This window comes from Physeter macrocephalus, chromosome 11 (assembly GCF_002837175.3).
Source record: "Physeter macrocephalus isolate SW-GA chromosome 11, ASM283717v5, whole genome shotgun sequence".
Taxonomy (NCBI): domain Eukaryota; kingdom Metazoa; phylum Chordata; class Mammalia; order Artiodactyla; family Physeteridae; genus Physeter; species Physeter macrocephalus.
Window position 1 is genome coordinate 44,858,288 of NC_041224.1, and position 24,575 is coordinate 44,882,862.

General features: G+C 37.0%; 1 protein-coding gene across 2 annotated transcripts in view; it reads right to left on the minus strand.

Moving 5' to 3' along the window:
• Positions 1-24,575, minus strand: part of DMXL2 (Dmx like 2) — a 188,962-nt gene that overhangs the window by 56,874 nt on the left and 107,513 nt on the right. For both annotated transcript variants that reach the window (XM_024128767.3, XM_024128766.3), the window contains exons 14-19: positions 21,956-22,045; positions 19,454-19,571; positions 14,460-14,579; positions 10,996-11,223; positions 7,067-8,743; positions 3,957-4,067 (exon numbers count right to left, since the gene is read on the minus strand). In XM_024128767.3, coding sequence (XP_023984535.1) covers positions 3,957-4,067; positions 7,067-8,743; positions 10,996-11,223; positions 14,460-14,579; positions 19,454-19,571; positions 21,956-22,045 — 2,344 coding nt within the window. The remainder of the gene's footprint in view (positions 1-3,956; positions 4,068-7,066; positions 8,744-10,995; positions 11,224-14,459; positions 14,580-19,453; positions 19,572-21,955; positions 22,046-24,575) is intronic.

Genomic DNA, 24,575 nt, shown 5'->3' on the forward strand with positions numbered 1-24,575 from the left:
GCAATCCCACTACTGGGCATATACCCTGAGAAAACCATATTTCAAAAAGAGTCATGTACCAAAATGTTTATTGCAGCTCTATTTACGATAGCCAGGACATGGAAGCAACCTAAGTGTCCATCAACAGATGGATGGATAAAGAAGATGTGGCACATATATACAATGGAATATTACTCAGCCATAAAAAGAAATGAAACTGAGTTATTTGTAATGAGGTGGATGGACCTGGAGTCTGTCATACAGAGTGAAGTAAGTCAAAAAGAGAAAAAAAAATACCGTATGGTAACACATATATATGGAATCTAGAAAAAAAATGTCATGAAGAGCTTAGGGGTAGGACAGGAATAAAACACAGATCTACTAGAGCATGGCCTTGAGGATATGGGGAGGGGGAAGGGTAAGCTGTGACGAAGTGAGAGAGTGGCATGGACATATATACACTACCAAACGTAGGGTGGATAGCTAGTAGGAAGCAGCTCCATAGCACAGGGAGATCAGCTCGGTGGGCCGCATAGCACAGGGAGATCAGTTCGGTGGTTTGTGACCACCTAGAGGGTTGGGATAGGGAGGGTGGGAGGCAGGGAGAAGCAAGAGGGACGAGATATGGGAACATATGTATATGTATAACTGATTCACTTTGTTGTAAAGCAGAAAATAACACACCACTGTAAAGCAATTATACTCCAATAAAGATGTTAAAGAAAAAAAAATGTAACATGTGACATGATAGAGGTGGTAACTATCCCTACAATAGCAATCCTCTCGCAATATATAAATGGATCAAATCAACATGTATACTTTAAATTTACACAATGTTATGTAACAAACATATTTCCATTAAAAAAATAAATCCTTCAGAATTAAAAAAATATATATATAGGGGCTTCCCTGGTGGCGCAGTGGTTGCGCGTCCGCCTGCCGATGCAGGGGAACCGGGTTCGCGCCCCGGTATGGGAGGATCCCACATGCCGCGGAGCTGCTGGGCCCGTGAGCCATGGCCGCTGAGCCTGCGCGTCCGGAGCCTGTGCTCCGCAACGGGAGAGGCCACAACAGAGGGAGGCCCGCATACCACCAAAAAAAAAAAAAAAAAAAAAAAAGTAATATGAGGAACTATACTCGTAATAAGTAGAGCAAACTAATTAATCCAATTTAAATCTAGTGTAGTGTGCAGAGACACTAAAACTTAATCGCTGGAAAGAAAGATATCTGAATATCAAGCCATTCATATGTACATACACACATCAAACTGATCAAGAGTAAAAGCTCTGGTCAAGTCAAAATATGTTGGTCCATGTATGTGGATGTTGTTTCACAGTACCACTTGCTTGCAGACTATATCCTTCAGTACTGGATATGGAAAACTGCCCCATTCATCCCTCCGGCCAAGGAGCTACGCATCACTTCAAAGCAAGCTTTAAACTTGATGAGAGTTCTGGGGAAGAATAGTCAGGAGGCACATTCCTCTGCCTTTGGTGCCTCAGTTAAAAAGAGTTTAAAGCGGCCTAATTACTGATGGCATATGGCAAACACTTTTATGCCCTGGTAAAAGACTGATAGGGATCTAGGCTGTATTTAGAGGCAACAAATAGGGTTTAGTGACACCCTCAGTGAGTTTGTCAACAGTTGAACAACTGATAACACTTTACTCCACTTAGAGCAGGTGAAGAAGAAACATGAGAGAAGTGAACCAAGGAGTGATGTTAGATAGTGGGAATGCCGCTGGGAAGAACCCCAAGGATCCCAGGAAAGAAGCCAGGCTAGTCGAACCAGCCATCTATTAGAATCCCTTTGGAAACAAAGAAATGCCTGAGGTCAATGACGGTCTCATAGTCACATTACAACACAGGACTCCCAATGCTGTAAGGCTATCAATATTACCACATATAATTTTTTTCATTAACAACTACTATATAGATTTCCCATATAGTTTAAAGCTTTTCTAACAATTACTGCTTCCCAGCAGTTCCTTTGGAAAGTATTAAAAAAACTATCAGGACCATTTTAAATAATAATCCTAAGTCTTCTAAATTCCTCATTGCTAACATTTATATACTGTGTTTGAAATCATATCACAAAATCAATGCAACAAGCCTTAACTGTCACTATAAATTTAGGGGGAAAATGGACAAAACTTAAAAACATCAATTTGTATTTTTTCAGAACCTAAAAAGCAGATTAATTCTCTCACTATTTAAATCTGTCTGATTCAAGAAATAATCACTGAATGAAATAACTATAAAAAAACCTGACACTTTGCTTTAGAAATTGCTATTATAAGGCAATGCAAAATGCACACTTTTGCTGATATAAAAATTTTAATATAAAGTATATTCTACACTCTTAAATGAAATTTGATTGATTACATTTTTGGTATGACTAAAAGGAAACAAAAATACACACAGGCATGTCAGAGGAATTTGGTTCAGAAAGAAGATTAAGAGAGCAGTAACTCTATTTGGAAATCTAACTACTAGAAGTGAAAAAAGGTATTAGGAAGAAAAAAACCAGGAGCACCAGCAGGCACTTATTTTTATTTGCCTACCAATGGCAGGCTATTCTTTACAATATATCTCTGTTCTTCTTAGCTTGTCTACTAGCTACTTAAGTTTTTCGCCGGACCATCACCTACAATAGCAGTCACTTTTCTCATCTCCAGTGTTTTAACTGTATCAAAGGGAAAATGGAATTTGACAAAGCTTTAGAAATTTGAGGTGTTTTAGGTCTCCCTAGTCAATGTACACAATTGTCATTAAGTGATTCAGTACCATATGACCATCATTTAAAACTAAAATTTTAAATTTTAAAACTAAAATTTGAGATACCATTTTTTAAACCTATTCCAAATGGCATAGACTGTTTTAAATGATAATATCAAGTGTTGCAATGAGTTGAGTTTTGGCATCATCAAACACTGGTTTTGGGAATGTAAATGAGCATGGTCTTTCTGAAAGTCACAATATTTATCAAGAGTTAAGAATTTTCAAGCCCTTTGATTCAGTAATTTCACTACTAGAAAACAAACATGAGGAAGTAATCAGATATATACATAAATATTTATATGCAAGGTTATAAGGTCATTCATTAACAGTGATAATTCAAATAGGAAAAAAACCAGCAAAATTTGTATTTTTAGAAAAAAATAAAGGACTATATAGATGAATTATAGTTTAAAAACACGACAGAATATGACATATGTTTAGAATCATATTTTCAAAGAACATTTATTGAGGGTAAAGGGTAAGTACTGTGGGTAAGAGTAACAAACTATAAAGCCTGGTATTCCAGGTCCTACAGTACTAAAGCATATTTTATGGGGCTGTATCCAGGATGCTGGTTTCAAAAGGAACACAGCCCACTGCACTGGAATTCTCTATTAACAAACAGCCCTATATCTTGGCAGGTCACTTTAAACTCTATAGTTTTGATTTTTTAATCTATTAAGTTAGGGGGATGATATAAACCTATATATCGCAAATCAGGGTATGTGGCAATGTGCTAGAAGTATACAAATCTACTGGATTACTATACGGCAGATATTCATGAAACATCAGCTTTACTTGTAAGTAAATAACTTAGAACATAATGCTTATATTAAAATAAACACAAATAATAATGCATAGGACAAAATTTACATAATTTTTAAAGAAAAGGTATCAGGCGTCATAGAAATTCAGGGCCACTTTAGGTTACAACCTCAGGCATACCAAGTTTACTTAAACTACTATGACTTTAGTGACTGAAGTCTGAGAAACTGAGACAGATGAGCAAAAGTCACAGAATACAGCTGAAAAATAACATAGAAAAAAGGTAAGTGGGTACCTTATCTTCCTGTGACAGGAAGATATTAAGGCTAGTGATAGGTATGCATATGTTGACTTACTAATGCTTAGACACAAATATGAATATACTAACCACTTCAGTATGAAATAAAAGTTGCACGAAGGTTCAAACAATACCTTGATGAAGTAGCTGTACTCGGTATAAAGGAGGCAGCGATGTCAAAAGGCAAGTGTGCAAGCGCATAGCTAGTAAGTACCGCAAACCACACTCATCTAATGTGTCTCTTCCTGCAAAGAGGAAATATGTTTAAGGAAAAAGGAATGCAACAAATCACAAACCAGTAAAAAGTTAGAAAATAAACATTAAATTTAATAATAATAATTTACACAAAACATATATTTTTTTGAGTGTATTCCTTTCTGAACACTTCAATATCTTTATTTATACAGCTTTACAAAAAGCATATGTATATAATAAAACTGCCAAATGAAAAATAATTGGGAAAAATGTAAGTACCTATTAGTACAGGTAATAATAGTACTTAGAGCTACTCATAATAAATGAAAAGGAAAGAAATCTTGAAATCCAATAAAAAAATATATTAGCTATAGTAAGTTAGGTATAATTTTTTAAAATATTTCCTGTGCAAATTCAGATGAGATTTAAAAACAGGAATTACATAATAAAGTAAAATTATTTATTATATGATTAAATAGGTAATATTTTCTAGGTTGGTTAGCTCCAATGAAATACAGAAGATTCATTATTCAAAGATTTCAAATTTGACTCCCCAGGCTAGTGTTACCAAGTTAAGGCTGAACTCTAACCTTGATTCCACAAATTTACTCTTAGTCAAAAGTTAAGCAGAGGTATGAAAGCGTGGCAAGTGTACTCAAAATTATAGCCATTGTTGGATAAAAGAAACAGAAAAATACTAACAGTGCCTAGCCTGGTAACTGCCACTTAGGAAGTACTCAAGAGTATTGAATCAAGTATTTTCTTGAAGAAAATAAAACGTTTTAAATTGTCAAAGTTCCACCTCTACTTCCCATCAGCTGTATTTGTTCATCCACTCACTCATGTATTCATTCAACAAAGTAAGCATCTGCTACATTGAAGGCACAGTTTACGTACTGGGGGTTTTGCAGGGAATAAAGCAAAGTCCCCACTCTCAGGGTGCTTACATCTTAGGAGACAGAGACAAACAATAAGGAAGTAATGTGTCTAGTGGAAATTAATGCTATTGAGAGAAATAAAGCAGGACTGAGAGAAAGGGAGTGCTGGGGTAAGAGGGTTCTATTTGATATAATGAGGCCAGGGAAGAACGTTCCAATAAGATGACATTTCAGCAGAAATCTGAGGAGGTAAGGGAATGAGGCACGCCTAACTCTGGAAGACAAGTATTCTGTGCAGAGGAAACAATATGCGCAAAGACTCTGAGACAGGAATGTGCCTAGTGTGTTTGTGGGACAGCAAGGAAGACAATGCAGTAGAATGGAAGTGAGCACAGATCACAAAGAGCCTTGTAGATCACTGAAGCATTTGGCTTTTTGTTCTAAAGTGAGATGGGAAGCCACAGTGTTTGTTGAGCAGAGGACAGATTTAATGTGATTTTGTTTTAAAATAATCACTAGTTCCTATGCGAAGAACAGACTGGGGTAACAAGAACGAAACAGTTTAGTAGGAGACTCTGTCAATAATTAGGCAGGATGTGACGTGACTTGGACCAGAGTGGTAACAGGAGAGGTGATGAGAAATGACTGGAGTCTCCATACAGTAGAACTAATAGCATTCGCCAATGGACTGGATTAGGGCGGGAGAGAAAGCAGAGTCAGGAATACCTCTAAATTGTCTTACTTGAACAAATGGAAGAATTCACTTACTTAGAATCCATTTACTGAGATGGCAACTATCTAATCTCTGAGCTTCAGTTTGCTACCTGTGAAATGAAGACATTCATTCCTGCCTTATCTACCTAATGAAAATCCATTGTGACCAGGAGGAACCATTTTTATATTGCCTAACTAAGGATACAGTTTTGTATCCGAAAATTTAAACTATTTTTCATGGATTATGATGTATCTATTTTCTTAATGTCTCAAGTAAAAACTCTAACGTATATTAAGTTTGCAACAAAGGCTTAAGGCTGTTCTGGGGAGAATCTTGCTCAACTGCACACAACCTCATAATGATTCAAATTTTTTTAAATTAATATGGTTAGAAAATAACTCATAGGCAAAATCCTCTAAAGGTCACTAGTTATTTTAATCTACAGAAAACCCTGGAGATATATTATAAAGGCATAAACCTATATGAAGAGAGATATTCCAGGTAGCTTTGAGGAAAAGTCTTTTTCCCTCAAACTTGGAAATCTTGTGAAATAATTTAAAGAGTACAGGCTTGGAGGCAATGATTTACCCACATCTGAACCCCAGTTCTTCCATTTACTACCTATGTGATCTTATGTGTCACTTAATCTCCCTAAGGATCAGAGTCTTCATCTATAAAATTAAGTATAATAGTAGCTACCTACTAGAAGACTGTTGTAATAATTAAATACAATAAAGTACATGAAGCACCTGGCACATAGCAATTGTTCACTCCTCCACAATATTTACTGAATGAATGAATGATCAATCATTTTCGGTTTCCTTTGCTAATGTCATCATTTAGAATCAACACCATTACCTTCAACTATCTGCATAAAAAAGAATGAAATCTAGTTTCAGGAGGCAGCCAAAATTTTTCCGGTTACAGAATGAATTAAGCAAGACACATGTTACATTAAAATGTATGAAAACCCCTTTCTCAAGAGACTTTTTGGAGAAAATGAGGTAATTATAAAAATTATTTATACATAGAAATGCAAAGATGAACAAGTTGAGCCCAGGGGGTCCTTACAAGCCTGGTGGTTCAATAGTAAAATTAACAAATGGGTCATTATTATCACTAAAATAAAAATAAAAATAAACCATAGGAATCAATCTGTTCAAAAAAACAAAAGACTGTATGTCCAAAATGATATGAAGGTTTCAGGGTAAAAATTCATGTGAGGATGCACACAGATCTCACAAATACATAAGGTCACATGCACAAGTCATGGCCTACCCCAATCACCTTTCCTTTTACAACTAATCATATTATGTAATAGTAACTATCAACTAGAGAGGTCATTTCCCTGCAAGGTTTAAAGAAAGACTGCAATTTAATATGTGAGTCATTATATAGATAAATACAAACAGTTCTATTAATGATAACTTTATAAACTTTTAGTTAGAGTGTTTACCTGAGTAACTCTTATCTCTGTTTTCATCAAGCTCAGTACTGGTGGTAGCCACTGTATCAGCCAAAGCTACAAGGAACATCTGCTCCAAACGGGTAAGGCCTGGTAGACTTGAGTGCATAAGATGACTTGAAAGTACCCTAGCATGTTCTTGGCCAAAGTAAGCTGGTCCGTATTGAGAAAGATTTATTACTTTTGATTTGTTTTCTCTTTTTTCTGGCTCTAAGTCAATATCATCCGTTGTTATATCCTGTATTTGGAACAGCTCTGAATATTGATCCTCTGGTTGACTTTCCGTATGATCTTCATAGCTCTGTGGTATTTTTGTACTTTCTTCTGAAACTCTGTAGGTCGTATCTTGATCGGCAGCAAGCAATGCATATAACGGTAGTGGAGGAATAGAATCTATCTCAGTATAATCTCGAGTACCATCTTTCCCTATGGTGACTGTATCCTTTGCTGTACTGCCACTTACACTAATGGTTCGAGAAAGATGTCGCTTAGTTCCTTCTCCAGCATCAGCATCTCTAACTATTGCAACTTCTCCTGCAATGCATTTTACTAAATGAGACAGAATAGCTTTAGCCCTGCGAACTTTCCCTAAATCCATCAATTCTAACAGCTGGGTTGGATGATACTGCGGGAGAGTAGGGGAAAGTACATGTGCAGCCTCAAATAAGCCACCATCTTGAGCTACAGTTGGTGAACCAAAAATATCATCAGCAATAGCTGCTCCCTCAACAATACTTTTTCTTGACAACATATTAGATTTAAAGGCAGAATGATCTTGTATTACTGTCTCTTCTGCATCAGGACCATCAGCGTCAACGTCTCCAAATCTGACAGCATGCTTCCACTGTGCATATACGTGCATTTCACAATCCATTCCTACCACCAATATCCCATCTCTTACCCAAGAGAGAGAAACAGGCAGTGAAGGTGTACCATCAACAGAAGACACTAAGTCTATAGATCTAAGAAGAACCCATCTTGACCTAACTCCTTGCTTGATACTTCCACCTAGTGGTAAAGTAATGACAGCTACTCCATCCTTACTATTGATTTGCTCAGTCACAATTCCTGAAAGCCGCCCATACATGAAGATATTAGCACCGACCCCTACTGTGAGAATGTGGGAGCCATCTTCTTTTGATACCCAGTCCAAATGTACTAAATGTTTGATATTCGGAATAAGATATCTATCCTTGCTCAAAAGTGCATCTGATTTGCTGTACACAAAGAGATTACTGTCGACACTGACCCTTGAATCAAGTACACTCCCAACTTTGACCAAATCATCAAGATGAATTGTTTGTTCTAAAACCCATTCTGACCCTCCTGTAGATTCACATTCAAATATGCAAACATGCATGGAAAATTCTTTAGAAACAAAACCATTGTGATGGATAGGTTGTTTGTAAGCCACTGCAAGGCGACCAGTGTATGAACAGCTAACAGCAACTGGTCTTCCCACAATGCTCACTGTACTGCTGTTATCTTCTCCTTCATCATTCATCAAGGGCCATCTCCTCCAATGATAGGTTTCCTTCTCATCACTTTTACATTGTAGATTGGTTTCCATACTACATTTCCAGAAGCGTACTTTATTGTCAGAACAAGTTGTAACCACTAAATAAGGTGCCAGGCACACTGGATAAATTGAAGAGGAACTCAGGTGGCCTTAAAAAAGAAAAAGCAGATCGTCATAATAATAGAAATACAAAATAATATGCTAATAATCAAATTCTAGAATGTGATTAATCCAAATCCACTATGAGCTTCTTCAGAGTAACTCTGCAGTCCCCTGCTAAACCAAATATTTCATTAAAATAAAACTCAAAAGCAATGAAACAAGTCAATGCTTAATCAATAAACCTGTCACCTGCTGTAATTTATGTCTTTACTACACATGCCTCACTGGACTTTCATTCTCTATCTTTTATCACTTTCATCATAAATACTTAAGTAGTCATTAAAATTTGCCTTTCAAATTCCCCTAACTGGCCCTCAAATAATCCAGACAATAGACCTACCCCCACCACAAAATGTTGTCAGTCAGCTAAAGAGACACTAGATCTCACCTTCTTCACCAGGTTTAATTCATGCTCTCCTAGCACTGAACCAGAACCCTCATATTTATTCCTGACTGCCAAAGACTAACACTTCCCATCTATTGTCAACTATAACATGAGGGGAGGGACTTCCTTGGTGGCGCAGTGGTTGAGAGTCCGCCTGCCAATGCAGGGGACATGGGTTCGAGCCCTGGCCCTGGAAGATCCCACATGCTGTGGAGCAACTAAGCCCGTGCGCCACAACTACTGAACCCACATGCTGCAACTACTAAGGCCCGCACCTAGAGCCCATGCTCCGCAACAAGAGAAGCCACTGCAACGAAAAGCCCACGCACCACAGTAAAGAGTAGCCCGCGCTCGCCACAATGAGAGAAAGCCCGCACGCAGCAACGAAGACCCAACGCAGCCAAAAATAAATAAATTAATTTTTAAAAAAAACAACTCGCGGAGCGGCTGGGCCCGTGAGCCATGGCCGCTGAGCCTGAGCGTCCGGAGCCTGTGCTCCGCAACGGGAGAGGCCACAGCAGTGAGAGGCCCGCGTGCCACAAAAAAAAAAAAAACAACTATAAGATGGGGGTAATAGTGATTAAGATTAGGATCAGAAGGCCTGGATTCAAGTTCCATTCTATCAATGCCTTCCTAACAGTGGGAAAGCCACTTAAACATCCGAGCCTGTTCTATCTAAATAATAGGGAGGGGCTTCCCTGGTGGTGCAGTGGTTGAGAATCTGCCTGCCAATGCAGGGGACACGGCTTCGAGCCCTGGTCTGGGAAGATCCCACATGCCGCGGAGCAACTAGACCCGTGAGCCACAACTACTGAGCCTGCGCGTCTGGAGCCTGTGCTCCGCAACAAGAGAGGCCGCAACAGTGAGAGGCCTGCGCACCGCGATAAAGAGTGGCCCCCGCTTGCCGCAATGAGAGAAAGCCCTCGCACAGAAACGAAGACCCAACACAGCCAAAAATAATAAATAAATAAATATTAAAATAAATAATAGGGATCATGTTAGTACTTCCCTTGGAGTTTTACTGTCCAACAAGACATGTGAAAGCATTTTACAGAGTCCCTGCAAAATATAATTTATCATTAATTCCAATAAACTTATTTGAGTATATCCTAAACTTTCCAAATACTCTGAAAGATTCAAAAGCTGACCTAAATCTGCACCTGCCACAAAAGCCCAGAGTAAACTCTTAATGTGGTCTTTCCAACTCTGATTCCAAACCTGTGTTAGGGATGAGTAAGAGAAGCTCATACTCAAAATCATTCACCAGTAATTGGAATAGTCTTGAACCTCCAATTCTGGTTCCCCAAAAACACTATTCGAGGAACTCCTCAATTCAAATTCCACAATGACAGAACATTTTAAAATACAGATGCCAGTCCTGCTCTTTAAACTATTTTACCAACCTTGCTAATGTCAGTATCACTCTAGGCAAACCAAACTCTAATCCTGTACCCTATATTTTTCCCCCAAAGTATCTGCCAACTTTTGGTCAAACATACATAACAATAGCAATACTGTGGATGAAAAGCCTTAATTTAAAAAAAAGCTTCAATAATTCACATATGACCATATTTTTCTTTGCAATTTCACTATCACAGTATTCCTATTTATAGGAAATCACAGCGTAGGCAAAAAACCTTGCATTAAAACATTCACACTATTTCCTGTCAAGCTGATTACATTTATCACAGGAAATTATTTCTAAAATAGACATGTTTCTAAACAGAGGTGTCATTAGTAGAAAACAAATCTTTATTTCAGTGTCAACTCTGCACATATTTCAGAAGAGTTCACACATTTTATGCACTGAAGATTGCTCTGAGCTACAACTGTCCGGTCTTAAAGTTATGTTACCTGCTGAAGGCGTTGCTCTTATTACTTCAACTCCTACTGGGAGATGAAGAGGTTGGCTATATACCAGTCTAGAACTCAGAATCAGTTTACTAGCAGTTTGAAGGTTGGCAATTGATGAAGAATGTGGCATGGGGCTCACACTAGGAGAGGTTTCTGGAGAAGAGTCTACATTCTTCTGTCCAGGTACTGAAAGTAGACTCTCTGATGAAACACCTTCTGAAGCTTTAGCTTTGAAAATAAATTATGAAATACATTAGTATCATCACTATATACATGAGCTAGAATAATATTTTGTGATGATTTAAGAAACATAGTTTCTTAAAAGTGCTCTGGAGACAAGATAAATTTTCAAACTTTTTCTCAGTTACCTTGATAGAATTTTTTTAAACTATTTTACTCTTTCTTAGCATCACCAATTACATCACAGGGATACTGTCAGTGAAGAATCACAACATGTAAGATCTAGCAAAAAAACAAGTTCTCTAGTCAGTGTTCTCAACCTTTAAAACACATCAAAAGCTTGAGGAACTTTTAACATGAAGGTTCTCAGGCCTAACCACAGAAACACTGACTCAGTTGTTCTGGGGTAGATCCCATAAATCTGCATTAATAAGCAGCCAAGGTGTTTCTGAAACAGATGGGTCATAAATCAAACTTTGAGAAATAACAAGGTACTGCCTCACTTAATAGATGAAGAAATTTAAACTTGGAAAGCTTAATGATTTTCCTTAGGTTAGCTACCGGTAAAGAAGACACTAAAATACCAGCCTACTGACAATCAAGTGCTGAAACAAGATAATAAACAAGATCTCAAAAAAATATAAAAGTTCCAAATAAATTTAAGATAGTATTAGTTGAATGGCTTTGTAAGCATATTGACCTTGATCTTTGTCCAAAAAGCTTCCAGCTTTCACATTCAGGTGGAGTGTAAATCTCTAAGCAGATTTAGTTATCTGTGCTTCTGCTACATGTAAGAGATACTTTGCATCACATTTATTTATTTGTATGTCCATCTCCCTCCCCCCATTAGACTATGAATTCATCAAGGGCAAGGATGAGGTCTTATTAGCTTTATACATCCCGAGTAGCACCAGAATACGGAGAGATAATAATCAATCCCCTTTTGCTTCTGGTGGATTTTAAATATGTCAATCTCTTTTATAATAGCAGACCACTAAATAAGAAATGTGAAAACATTTTTTGTAAAATAGAATAAGATGACAAACTTGAATCAATAGTCAAAAGACAGAAATACTACTCCTACTCTAAAACTAACTAGATATGTTGCCTTAAGCAAGGTACTTCATTATCTCTAGCTATTTTCTCACCTGCAAAATAAGGCTGAATTGAATCATTTCTCTTTTTGTAAACCAGGCAATTTTCTAATGTATATATCTCATGCAAAGAAAGAAAATAAGAGCAGGGGAAAAAAGCAAAAGAGAGGCTTTAAAGCCAGAAGACCTAATTTTGCAACTTAGTCTGTGACAAACTAGATGTGTCATTTGGTCAAGTTACTTAATATTATTCCATTAGTAAACTGAGGGTAACATCTATCACACATATATAAAGTACCTATCTCAGTGCCTGGTACCTAGAAGGTACTCCAAATGTTCCTTCCCCACCTAAATGTAAGTCTAGACTATCACTTCACCCTTTGCCAGGATTTTCAACACACTGCTAAATTCACGTATCAGCTTCAATGGCAATGTACACCATGTTAAATCTGCTGCACATTTTAGAACCAAAAGATAGATGGCTTTATGTCAAAGCTAAAGATAGCATATGATTTGTTTGCTTCTATTGTAATCTTACTGTTTGTGACCTTTTACTGCTGTCACAAACAGAGTAAGCAAGGCAACTCTACACTAGCCCAGACCTGAGGGGAACAGCAGTGGGATACTTCCTTCATAAGCAGGGGGACAGGAGGCATCACATGATTCCTATCCTACCACAAGGATGTTACTACCTCTATTAATCTCTTCAGAACCATTCCTGGCTCTGTGCCCAACTCTAGAAAATACTATATTCTCTGGTGGGTTAAGAATTCTCTTCCCGGAGAGTATTATGCTAAGTGAAATAAGTCCGATGGAGAAAGACAAATACTGCATGATTTCACTCATATGTGGAATAGTTTTTAAAAGTAGTGAGTGAACAAACAAAACACAACAAAGACGAACACACAGATACAGAGAACAGACTGGTGGTTACCAGAGGGGAAAGCGGGTGGGGAAGGGCAAAATGGGTAAAGGGAGTCAACTCTATGGTGACAGAAGGCAACTATACTTTTGGTGGTGAGCACACTAGTGTATACAGAAGTCAAATTAGAATGCTATACACATGAAACTTACATAATTTTATAAACCAATGCTACCTCAATTAAAAAAATAAAAGTAGAATTCTCTTCCTGACAAGCTTTTATCAATAGATCCCTCTACTCTTGCATTCCTGTGGAACAACATGTAACGCCAAGAATTAACTCCAAAAGCTTTGAAAATTTTTTTGGATTCCTCCTACCACAAGAAGATTAGGCTCAACTAGGCAAAGGTAAAGGTTCTACTGAATCATTTGGCTTTTCCAGTCCCAGTTCATGGCCCGGTTAGAACTGCTATTTACACGGTTTTGTGATAATGTGGATTACAAAGAGAACAAAAGACATATACAGTATTATTTCTCTGTATTAAATGTTTAATGTGTATAAAATCACTAAAATTATATAACCATCAGAAATAATAAAATATTTTCAAAACTCTCAAATATTTTGGGTTAATCAGTTTAAAGCAGATTCAGTTTGATATGGCTAACTATGCATTTCTTCATTTAAACAACTATCTCTCAAAAATTAAGTTTGTTTTAAAAAGAAAAATTCATAATCAATTTCTGTACTTCATATTACAGATCTTCTAATTTGCTAAGACATCAATATGAATATGTATAGCAAAAGCATGGCTGAAATAATTTTTTTAATCACTGCTGCATTTCCTAATATTCTACAAAACCAGTTCCCCTTTTGAACATCAGATGCTCAATCACATTTTTCTAAGTAGCAAATCTCCTTCTTTTAGTGATGCTAAAGCTAATGTGTATGGTATCAGATGGCAGTGTATATTAACCAACAAAAAAATACAATATTAATTCTATGGGAAAAACTGATTTATAGAGACATGGTATCTAGAACAGAGTCAAAATAGGTATTTAATAAATATTAATTAAAAAATAAATCAATCAAACTTTTTTTTTCAATATGTCTAATGTGTCCGTTGACCGGTTTGTTTTTAGATTAACCTGTTTCATTAATGATTTATGGCCTTGTAATTAAAAGTTTGGCCTATACATACTTCAATTCAGCAACTCAATTTACAGTTCACTGGATCTTCATTTTAAAGAATTAACCAACCTAAAGCATATCCAGTAAAATAAATTTATTTCATATCATCTCTACATAAAATTGTAACATAATTACTTACCTAAACATGCCTGTACAGATTTAAGATGAAGGTGCCACATATGGAGAATAGAGCAATTATTGCTGTCCTTTTCAATTACTACTAGAAAGAACTTTTCTGAAAATGGTGGTGGTCGATATCCTATTGTTAAAGGAAAATAATATTTAAGTTAATGTGTTTCTATAGGGTTAAGAGAAAGACATTTTAAGCAAAATCTCTTGATATGTATAGAAGTTGGGAGGAAAGGGAAGAATAGATGTATAGAAGCAGTTTTATATAACTTTTGTGCTAAAAGTTAGGTGGCTATCAAAGACTAACAGGGCTACAACAAAAGTACAAAAGTCAACATGAAGGGATACCTACTGGTCAAAGATGGGACAATCTGAGCATCAAAGAATAAAAATGAATACAATTTATTAAAACACACTGAGTTCATAAGAATACCAAAAGAGGGCACATAAGAAAAAAAGGAAAGGAAGGACAAGAGGACCAGAAGGAAGAACTGAAAGGAAGAGAGAAAGGAAGAGAAAGACACAGAGAGAGAATGCAAGAGCAAGAGAGGGAGAAAAAGAACAGGAGCAAGTCAGCCACACTGGATGCCCCCTGAAGTAACTGGGGCACTAACTCCTTAATTGGAAAATTGGCAATTAAATGGAAAGAATGAAGTAAACATGTATCCTGCTTTTTCTACATGTAAAACACCATGTTTTAAAAAAATTAATAGTCATGGGTGGAGGGCCAATGATGGTGGTGCAAGAGAGACTTTTTAGAAATTTTATGCATTTTTTAATGAAAAGTCGTTATTTGTGAACATAATTTTCCCTATTGACAACTGCATTTTTCATATATGAAAATGAGATCTACAAAGGACAACAAAAACTTTCTTTAAAAATGAAAACCTATACATTATATGAAATTATGGGTGTGAAACTTTTGAAAATTGTGAAGCAGTGTAGAATTTAAAGACTCTTTCATTTGATAAAAAAGGTAGGAAGGAAGGGAGGGATGGAGGGAGGGAGGAGGGAAGGAAGGAAGGAAGGAAGGAAGGAAGGGAGGGAGGGAGGGAGGGAGGGAGGGAGGAGAAATAAGAGGGCAAATCTCTTTCTTTTCCCCAGTTTCCATATCATAATTTAGCAGTGGGGGGGGAGGGGAGGAGGGGGGGAGGGGGGGGGGGGGGGGAGGGAGGGAGGGAGGAGAAAAAAGAGGAAAAAAAAAGAAAACCCGTAATGGCAATTCATTGGCAAAGAGCACTGCTAAATCTCAACTTGTGGCCTCTAAATACCATGTTCCATTAAAAGGAACAGTTTGGAGGGATGACTCCATTCTTGCAAAGGCTATCTACAAGATAAGCCTGGCATATCTTGCTGTGCGTGAAAGAAAGCAAACTATCAAAAATAATGAGGTTGTGTCAAAAGGACTCAGGACCAACCTGAAAGGGTCTTCACTAGCCTAATACAGGACAATGCGAGCATTAGAACTATGACTGCAAACTGACTGAAATATGCTAAGTACACAAAAATTCATGAGTGATATGAGTATATCTTTGTATGTGTATTATTCTTCAGTAGTTTTTCTGAAATGGGTTCATAATGATTCACAAAATAAAAAGAAAGACAACAACAACAATAAATTCATCCGTAACGACTGGCAGCAACCTGGGCACAAACTCCTTTGAAATCATAAATTAAAGGGAAAGAACTAAGCACTTACTCTCGCTTTCCTAAAAATAACTCTATTTCAAAATAGCCAAAAAGCTGCCATTGATAAGGGAAAGCTTTTCCTTACAAATGCTTTCCAGCTAATAAATAAATGAGAACTGGTAAAACTAGAAAATCACACTTGTGCAATCCTTAATGAAATAATTGACTGGAAAGCAACAATATCAATGGAAGAAACCATGAGATAACAGATTGCTGGCAAATTTTACACTGGTGCCACCAGGTGAATTTTCTGAATCTTAGCATCACTAAAAATGAGACATCCTAACATTATGTTCTTTCTTATGACCTTCTATGATGAACAAAGCAACACCTAGGAAGTTGAATCTGGATCGAATCAAGTCTACAGAGGTAATTTGCACTTTACAGGAAAAGTTTTAAATGACATCACAAGTAACTGGTCAGAGAAATTCCTATAAAATAACTTTCTCTAAAACAAGTCTGTGGCATGGTAAGAGTATAAAGGGGGATTACTTTAGCTTAAAAGACTCTTAAAAAATGAAACACAATGTGTGGACTCTAATATGGATACAGATCCAAACAAATTAAGAACAAATAACCCTGACAATTTTTTTTTTTTTTTTTTTTTGCTGTACGCGGGCCTCTCCCTGTTGTGGCCTCTCCCGTTGCGGAGCACAGGCTCCGGACGCGCAGGCTCAGCGGCCATGGCTCACGGGCCCAGGCGCTCTGCGGCATGTGGGATCTTCCCGGACCGGGGCACGAACCCATGTCCGCTGCGTTGACAGGCAGACTCTCAACCACTGCGTCACGAGGGAAGCCCCAACCCTGACATTTTTTTGAGACAATTAAATGAAGTAAATATGGACTAGTTATTACAGAATTCTGAGAAATTTTGTTATTTTATCAATGTGATAACAGCACAAATGTAAGAAAGTCATTTTTAGAAATGCATAAAGTACACAGGAGCGAAACAACATGATGGCTGAGTTTGCTTTAAAATATTTCAGGAAAAAAGGAAAAGAAAAGAAAATAGGGTAGATAAAGTAGGTGACAAAATCTTAAAATCATCAATCTAAGTTATGGGCATAGGAAGGTTCATTTAACTATGCACTCTACTTTTGTCTGTAACCGGCATTTTTCTTAATTAAAAGAGTACTTAATTTTTAACTAAAAATTTTTAACTAAAATTTTTAACTAAAACTAAAGCAGGGTCAGGGAAGAGGAGAAATACACATTTCAAGTCCCTTAAGAAAACAGCTATAAAATCAAGAGAAACTTTGTACAAAAACTAAAGGAAAACCAAGAAAAACATCAGGAAATCTTTTGACCTGATTTCACAGTGACATAAAGAAATATCTGGGATTGACATATATACACTAATATGTATGAAATAGATAACTAATGAGAACCTGCTATATAGCATAAGGAACTCTACTCAGTGCTCTGTGGTGACCTAAATGGGAAGGAAATCCAAAAAAGAGGGGATATATGTATACATATAGCTGATTCACTTTGCTGTACAGCAAAAACTAACACAACATTGTAAAGCAACTATACCCCAACAAAAAGAAAAACAAAAAAAGAAAAAGAAATATCAAGGGAATTCCCTGGCAGTCCAGTGGTTAGGACTTGGTGCTTTCACCGCCATGGGCCCAGGTTCGATCCCTGGTTGGGGAACTAAGATCCCACAAGCCAAAATATATATATATGTATATATATCTCAAAAGAGGGAAATAAAATAATATTTTTAAATGCAGGTCTTCCAATTAAAAATATTATTTAAAAAATACCAACCTTATATAAGCATTGTTTTCTAGTAGGTTGGCATGTATTCCCTGTCAGAAGTAGCATGATAAGTGATAGTTAGACTTGCAGGAAAGCATATAAAAAAGTTTAACCCAAGTAAAGGTGAAATACTATGGAAAAGCACATTTTAAATCTATACAGGGCTTCCCTGGTGGCGCAGTGGTTGAGAATCTGCCTGCTAATGCAGGGGACACGGGTTCGAGCCCTGGTCTGGGAAGATCCCACATGCCATGGAGCAACTGGGCCCGTGAGCCACAACTACTGAGCCTGCGCGTCTGGAGCCCGTGCTCCGCAACAAGAGAGGCTGCGACAGTGAGAGGCCAGTGCACCGCGATGAAAAGTGGCCCCCGCTCACTGCAACTAGACAAAGCCTTGGCACAGAAACGAAGACCCAACACAGCCAAAATAAATAAATAAATATTAAAAAAAAAAAAATCTATACAGTACTGTTGTTATGTTATAGTGACAGTGAAATAAAACTGAACGTGACAACTGAATAATTTAGAAAGAAGAAAAGCTCTGATCTATGAAGAAAGATGCATGAAAGGGAAATAATTATTAGTCTGAGGGGTGAAAAGATGTTTGAGCTAAGCCTCACAGAAGACAGAACTCATTCTGATTTTCCACTAAAGAAAACGAAATTAACTTTACAAATTCAGTAGAAATACCTTCCTTAAATGACTATACATAATTCTGTGACAAAAGCTATACTAAGAAAATTAAATATGTCCTTCTAGATACTTACAATCTATAACCAAATGAGATAAAGTATCTGCAAACCCTTTGAAAACTAAAAACTATTAATCACAGAAAATGAATTCTTAAAGTAGGACATGTCTTTCCTACCTTCAAACAGAAAGTATTCTACTCAGTATGTTCTATTTTCAAATTTCATTTTCAAATAGAACATGAAAGTTTTATAATTACAAAGTATAACTTCTAAAAGGACTATTTTAAGCTAAATAATAAAGTTTAAATATCATACGGTTTGTTCTTGAAAGGTCTTAGGAGAACTACTTTCTTTCACAAGAAGAAGAAAGAAATACAACCCTTCAGAGAGGAAAACTATGAGATGGTACCTTTAATTCCTGGTATACCATACAGCATAATACCTAAGCATACCTAAGCTTCCTGGTATACCATACAACATAATATCTTCCTCCTATATTTATCAATAATCTTTAGTAAACATATTAATTGGCTTCCTTAAGATACCAGAGGGATATTTACTACCAATCAAAATAATTTAATTGTAGAGTTGAACAACTAAAGTTAAGTTTTTAAACAATTAAACTAGGTTTCATAAATAACATTTCTTGGCAAAAGGCTATGTCACCAGAGAACCTGTCTTTCAAAATGTAATTTTTACCCTCATGTGTTCTTCACCTACAAAAAAGCATTTCTGATAGAACTGGTGTATTTGCCAAAAATCATGAGTGATGACTTTTGATATAAAGATCCACACTCAATGAAAGTTTGGAGGTTTTCTAAGATTAAGGTATAGAACTCAAGTCTATTTTTTAAAAGTACCTTGTGATGGTTGAAAAAATATTTCTGTTTCCTTTTTCTCCATATCTTCCTTATGTGGTTTATATCCTCTAATGAAATCTTCTTGAAACACATGAAGCAACTGTGTATTTGAGCCACACTACAAACATGAAAAAAGTAAAGTTTTATCTTTGAAATTCTGTATCTTCCACCCACTACCTCCCCAAGAACCCTAATATAAAATAAAAGAAAAAAATCTCTCTAACAATTTCTATTCTTTATAGAATGACTAATTAGAATGGAAAAAGCAAGAGAAAAAAATCATTAGATAAATTACTTTCAAAGATGCTATAGTCAATAGCAGAACTGTGAAACTCTAGTAAAAACAAATCAACAGGTTTGCATCTCAAAAACAAAAAACAAAAACAGTTAAGTAATCTAGGCCACTCTGAGTTCAAAAATATCAGGTCTCATGATTGGCTGGAGAAGGCCATGCAGACCATATTAAGCACACTACCATAGGTTCTTTTTCTACTTCTACTTGAGAAACAAAAGAAAAAAAAAAAAAAAAAAAAAAAACCAGAAAGGTCCTCAAAGTACTTCCAATAAGTCTAGTGGGAATTATGGAGGATTCTATAACAGCCAGTGGGAATAACACATCTCTGAAGAAATGTATTTACATTTAAGCAACTAAGATTTCTAAAAGAATAGACGAAACATCACAGTCAGCTGATGCTACAAAATCATGTTTGGGACCACACAGAGAAGAGTAAAGATAATCACAAATAGCTACTTAGAATCACAAAAGTGAACTGAATTCAAGGAAAGGCTAAATCCAAACAAAAGCTTATTATGGAAGTAGGTCAAGACAATTTGATGGCTGCCCCACAGATTTCAAGGAAGGCAAACAGCTATGATAATCTTGGCACTGAATGGATGGGCTATAATCTTAGAGAATAAAGCAAATCAGTCTCCTTTCATAGTATTGATAGAAGGAAATAAAATGACTATGACATTAGGTTGACCCACAAAATTTTTATGAAAGTTATAAGGTATTTTTATGTCTCTCCATAAAGAAACATAAAAAAATCCCTTCACATTCATAGCATAAAAGGTCACCTCCCCCAGGGAAGAAGAATAAATGAAAGAAAAGGGAAGGGTGATGCTTTCATGGATACAGAAAGCATACAGCACACTGGAAACAAACATAGAATGATTTATAAGCCTAAGCCAATTTATCAGTGCTTGCAGTTTACCAGCCCTTGTGATAAAGATAGCCACAAATAGAAAGGGAAAAATCTTCAATAAGTATGAAGTAAAAAGCAAAATGCTAGGTGAAAGAGGTCTGTAATAATATCCCATGGTACAGAGTAGAGAAGGGGCTACACTGGGGAAATGAATTTAACTCGCAGTTCATTAAAAATTAAGACATTTATGGGTTGAAGCTAATACACTCTTCTCCCATATCCCTATGGAGTGAAAAAAAGGAAATCACAAGTTAAGGGTTTCCTAGGAGGTGTTAGTAATTTGAGTCTGGCAGCCACGTTTCTGTTGCCAAGAGCTGATCTGGTAATTTCTCTACATTGGTGGAAATTATTACATTTTCCCCAACAGAATGTGCAAGGCATCATGGAAAAATAATGACATAACACTATATTTGTTTTTTAAATATGGTTGGCTCTTTCTTCATTTCCTTGCGTGAAAATAATTGGTAACTTCCTCATCAAAGTAAACTTTTTTCATATTTGGAATGAATATATTACTTCTATCCCCTTCAGTCCATAAACATGATCATGAAGAAACAAATATGAGGGCTGTAATGGGATTTACAAACTCCCTGTAGAGGGAAGGGCTCTCCTTTTCTAGGTAGGGGCTAGGAAAGAACAGTGCCTACACAAAAGACCTGTACTTAGAAAGTAAATGCATATTTTGATCCTACTTCTATCTTCATTTTAATGGATCTCATAAAAATATCTAATACTCAGCCTAACAAAGCAAACACTCTTAAAGCTGATGTCACCATCTACTGAGTTGAAATGAGTAACAATGTAAAAAGAAAAACCACAAACCGAGCCTCTATGCAGCTGTACTGTATTTTCCTTCATGGCTTCCCTGACTGAATCAAATGACCTTTAAACAGGAAATAAGGCTACAGATACAATTCAACTGGAGAAGAAGAATTTGTAAATCATTGGAGATTTTCACTAAGGAAAATCAAGAGAAGTTGGCTATATTTAGTATCAAACAAGAGAACTATTCTGAAATGAAATATAACTGACTCTTGAACTGCACAGGTCCCCTTACATGGGGATTTTTTTCAATAGTAATTATTACAGTACTACTCAATCTGCAGTTAACTGTATATGCAGATGCAGAACTGAGGATACAGAAAGCTGACTGTAAGTTATACGTGTATTTTCTATAGTGAGAAGGGTCAGTGCTCCTAACCCCCAAGTTGTTCTAGGTTCAACTGTGTATCTTATGCAAACTAAGCACTCTGGGATAAAGTATGTTAGTATCACCAATTCACAAGCATGTTTTTACTTGGTTGGTTATTGCATTGAGTTCAATAATGCAGCCAGGTCGAGCAGTAGACTGTTGGCTCACAATATTAAACACCTCTCCAATAAGCTTCTGTAAAAAAAAAAAAAAAAGTTAATGATTAACAACATATGAATCCACTGTCAATATGACACAGCATCTCGGACATTAAAGGCCCTTCTAAATATTCACTGACTAACAAATGGCAATTCATACATTCAAAGAAATATTTCAACTTTCTTTACTCATTCTCATTTTAAAAATTAACTAAGGAAAAAAATCTATAGTGTCTACATAAACAGTATATAACTTCAAGGCATATAGTTCTTTGAACATGTCTTCATTTAGCAACCTTAATGCTCCATGAGAGATCTGGCTGAGGATCTAGCCCTATGCCTGTGTGTATGGTTTGCAGATCTGCAATGCCATTTAAAAGTACAACCCTGCCATGGGCTTCCCTGGTGGCACAGTGGTTGGGAGTCCACCTGCCGATGCAGGGGACACGGGTTCGTGCCCCGGTCCGGGAGGATCCCACATGCCGCGGAGCAGCTGGGCCCGTGAGCCATGGCCGCTGAGCCTGCGTGTCCGGAGCCTGTGCTCCGCAACGGGAGAGGCCACAAGAGTGAGGGGCCCGCATACCGCAAAAAAAAAAAAAAAAAAAAAGTACAACCCTGCCAGATAGAAGATAAGGGCAAAGGTTGAGAAGTGGGACTCTGTGTCTTGGGATGGGGATGTGTACACTAAGAGGAAGCCTAACTTTGAATCCCAAAACCCCAAAACCTTTCTGCTGAAAAAAGCAGTTTTCCTTCTACCTCCTTTCAAGCAGCCTTCTCTAGCATAAAAACTGAGATGCCCATTCTCCTCAGCACCACCTCCACTATTTACTACCTTCAGGCCACTAAGAGGAATAAGATCCCAGCTTAGCCTAGGAGTCTAAGTACAAGGTGGGCTATGGGAAAGCAGCATATACACCGGAGTTGTAGGATCTTTCCAATTTGTATCAGCAGAATTCCAGAGTGCGTGAATGGGAACAAATTATAGGGTTATTAGACAAAGGAGGACAAAATATGTGCTTGGGTAGGGCTGAATTTATTGTTATGGGTATATTCACCCAAGATTCAGGATTTAAAATGTTAGCTCAGACACCTGGAAGCGGTGCCAACAGTCTGCTGGGTTTGTCCACTTGAAATCTGGACTCAATTGTGGCCTACAGTTGGTGAGATTAAAACACCGGAATTTCTCTAACACACCATGAATCTTTGCTACTTAAAGTGTGATCACTAGACCAGCAGCAACAGCTTTTCATAAATGCAGACTCTCAGACCCCAAAGTTAATACATCTGCATTTTAACAAGCTCTCCAGATGATTCATGTGCATCCTGAAGTTTAAGAAGTACTGCTGCAGGTCAATGGTTCTCAGCCTTGGGTGCACACTGAACAACCTGGGGAGCTTTAATAATCACTGATGTTTAGATCCCTCTTTCATACATTGATGTACTGGTCTGGGGTACAATCTGATCATCAGGCATTTTACAAGCTCCTCAGCTGCTTCCAACATATAGCCGAGGCCGAGATCCCCTCACAGGAATACCTATTCCAGCTAAGGATGTGTCTTCCCTGCCCACAATTATTCTGCCAGCGCTATAACCAATGGACATACAGAACACCTTATTCAACACTACAGGATCCCACTCAACTTCACCCTCAATTTAAAGGGGGCACCAAAAGCTCAATAATCAAGATAAATAATATCTTAATGCAATATTTTAAAATAAAAATTAATGTTAAAAATCATAAATAAAATAGCAAAATATATTTTTTAAAATATGTGTTTATTTATTTGGCTGCGTCGGGTCTTAGTTGCGGTATACAGGCTCTTCATTGCTCGCACTGGCTTCTCTCTAGTTGCAGTGGGCGAGCTCCAGAGCGCACGGGCTCAGTAGTTGTGGCACGTGGGCTTAGTTGCCCTGCAGCATGTGGGACCTTAGGTCCTCAACCAGGGGTCGAACCCGTGTCCCCTGCATTGGAAGGCAGATTCTTAACCACTACACCACCAGGGAAGTCCCAAAAAATCTTAAATACAGGATCCATCAGTGTCTTGATGAGCCATACTGGAGCCTAAGGCAAAAGTAAAACTGCAAAGACATGTTTTTATGCATTTTTTAATGGTTATTTTTTTTTCAGAACATTAAAGTGGTTGAAAAATATTTAAAAATTGAAAAGTATACTAAAACTCACAATATTATTTAAGTTTATTTTTACCAAAAATAAGATTAATTATAATTTTACTTTTCTAGCTTTAAGAAAGCAAACATTTTTTTCATCTACTTCGATTATCTTGTTTTCAATATAGACAACTTCCTTGTTCGACAGTCTCTTGACCAAGTGACAATCTTAGTTTTTTTTAATTAACATTTTTATTGGAGCATAATTGCTTTACAATGGTGTGTTAGTTTCTGCTTTATAACAAAGTGAATCAGTTTTAAGTATACATATATCCCCATATCTCCTCCCTCTTGCGTCTCCCTCCCACCCTCCCTATCCCACCCCTCTAGGTGGTCACAAAGCACCTAGCTGATCTCCCTGTGCTATGCGGCTGCTTCCCACTAGCTATCTATTTTAC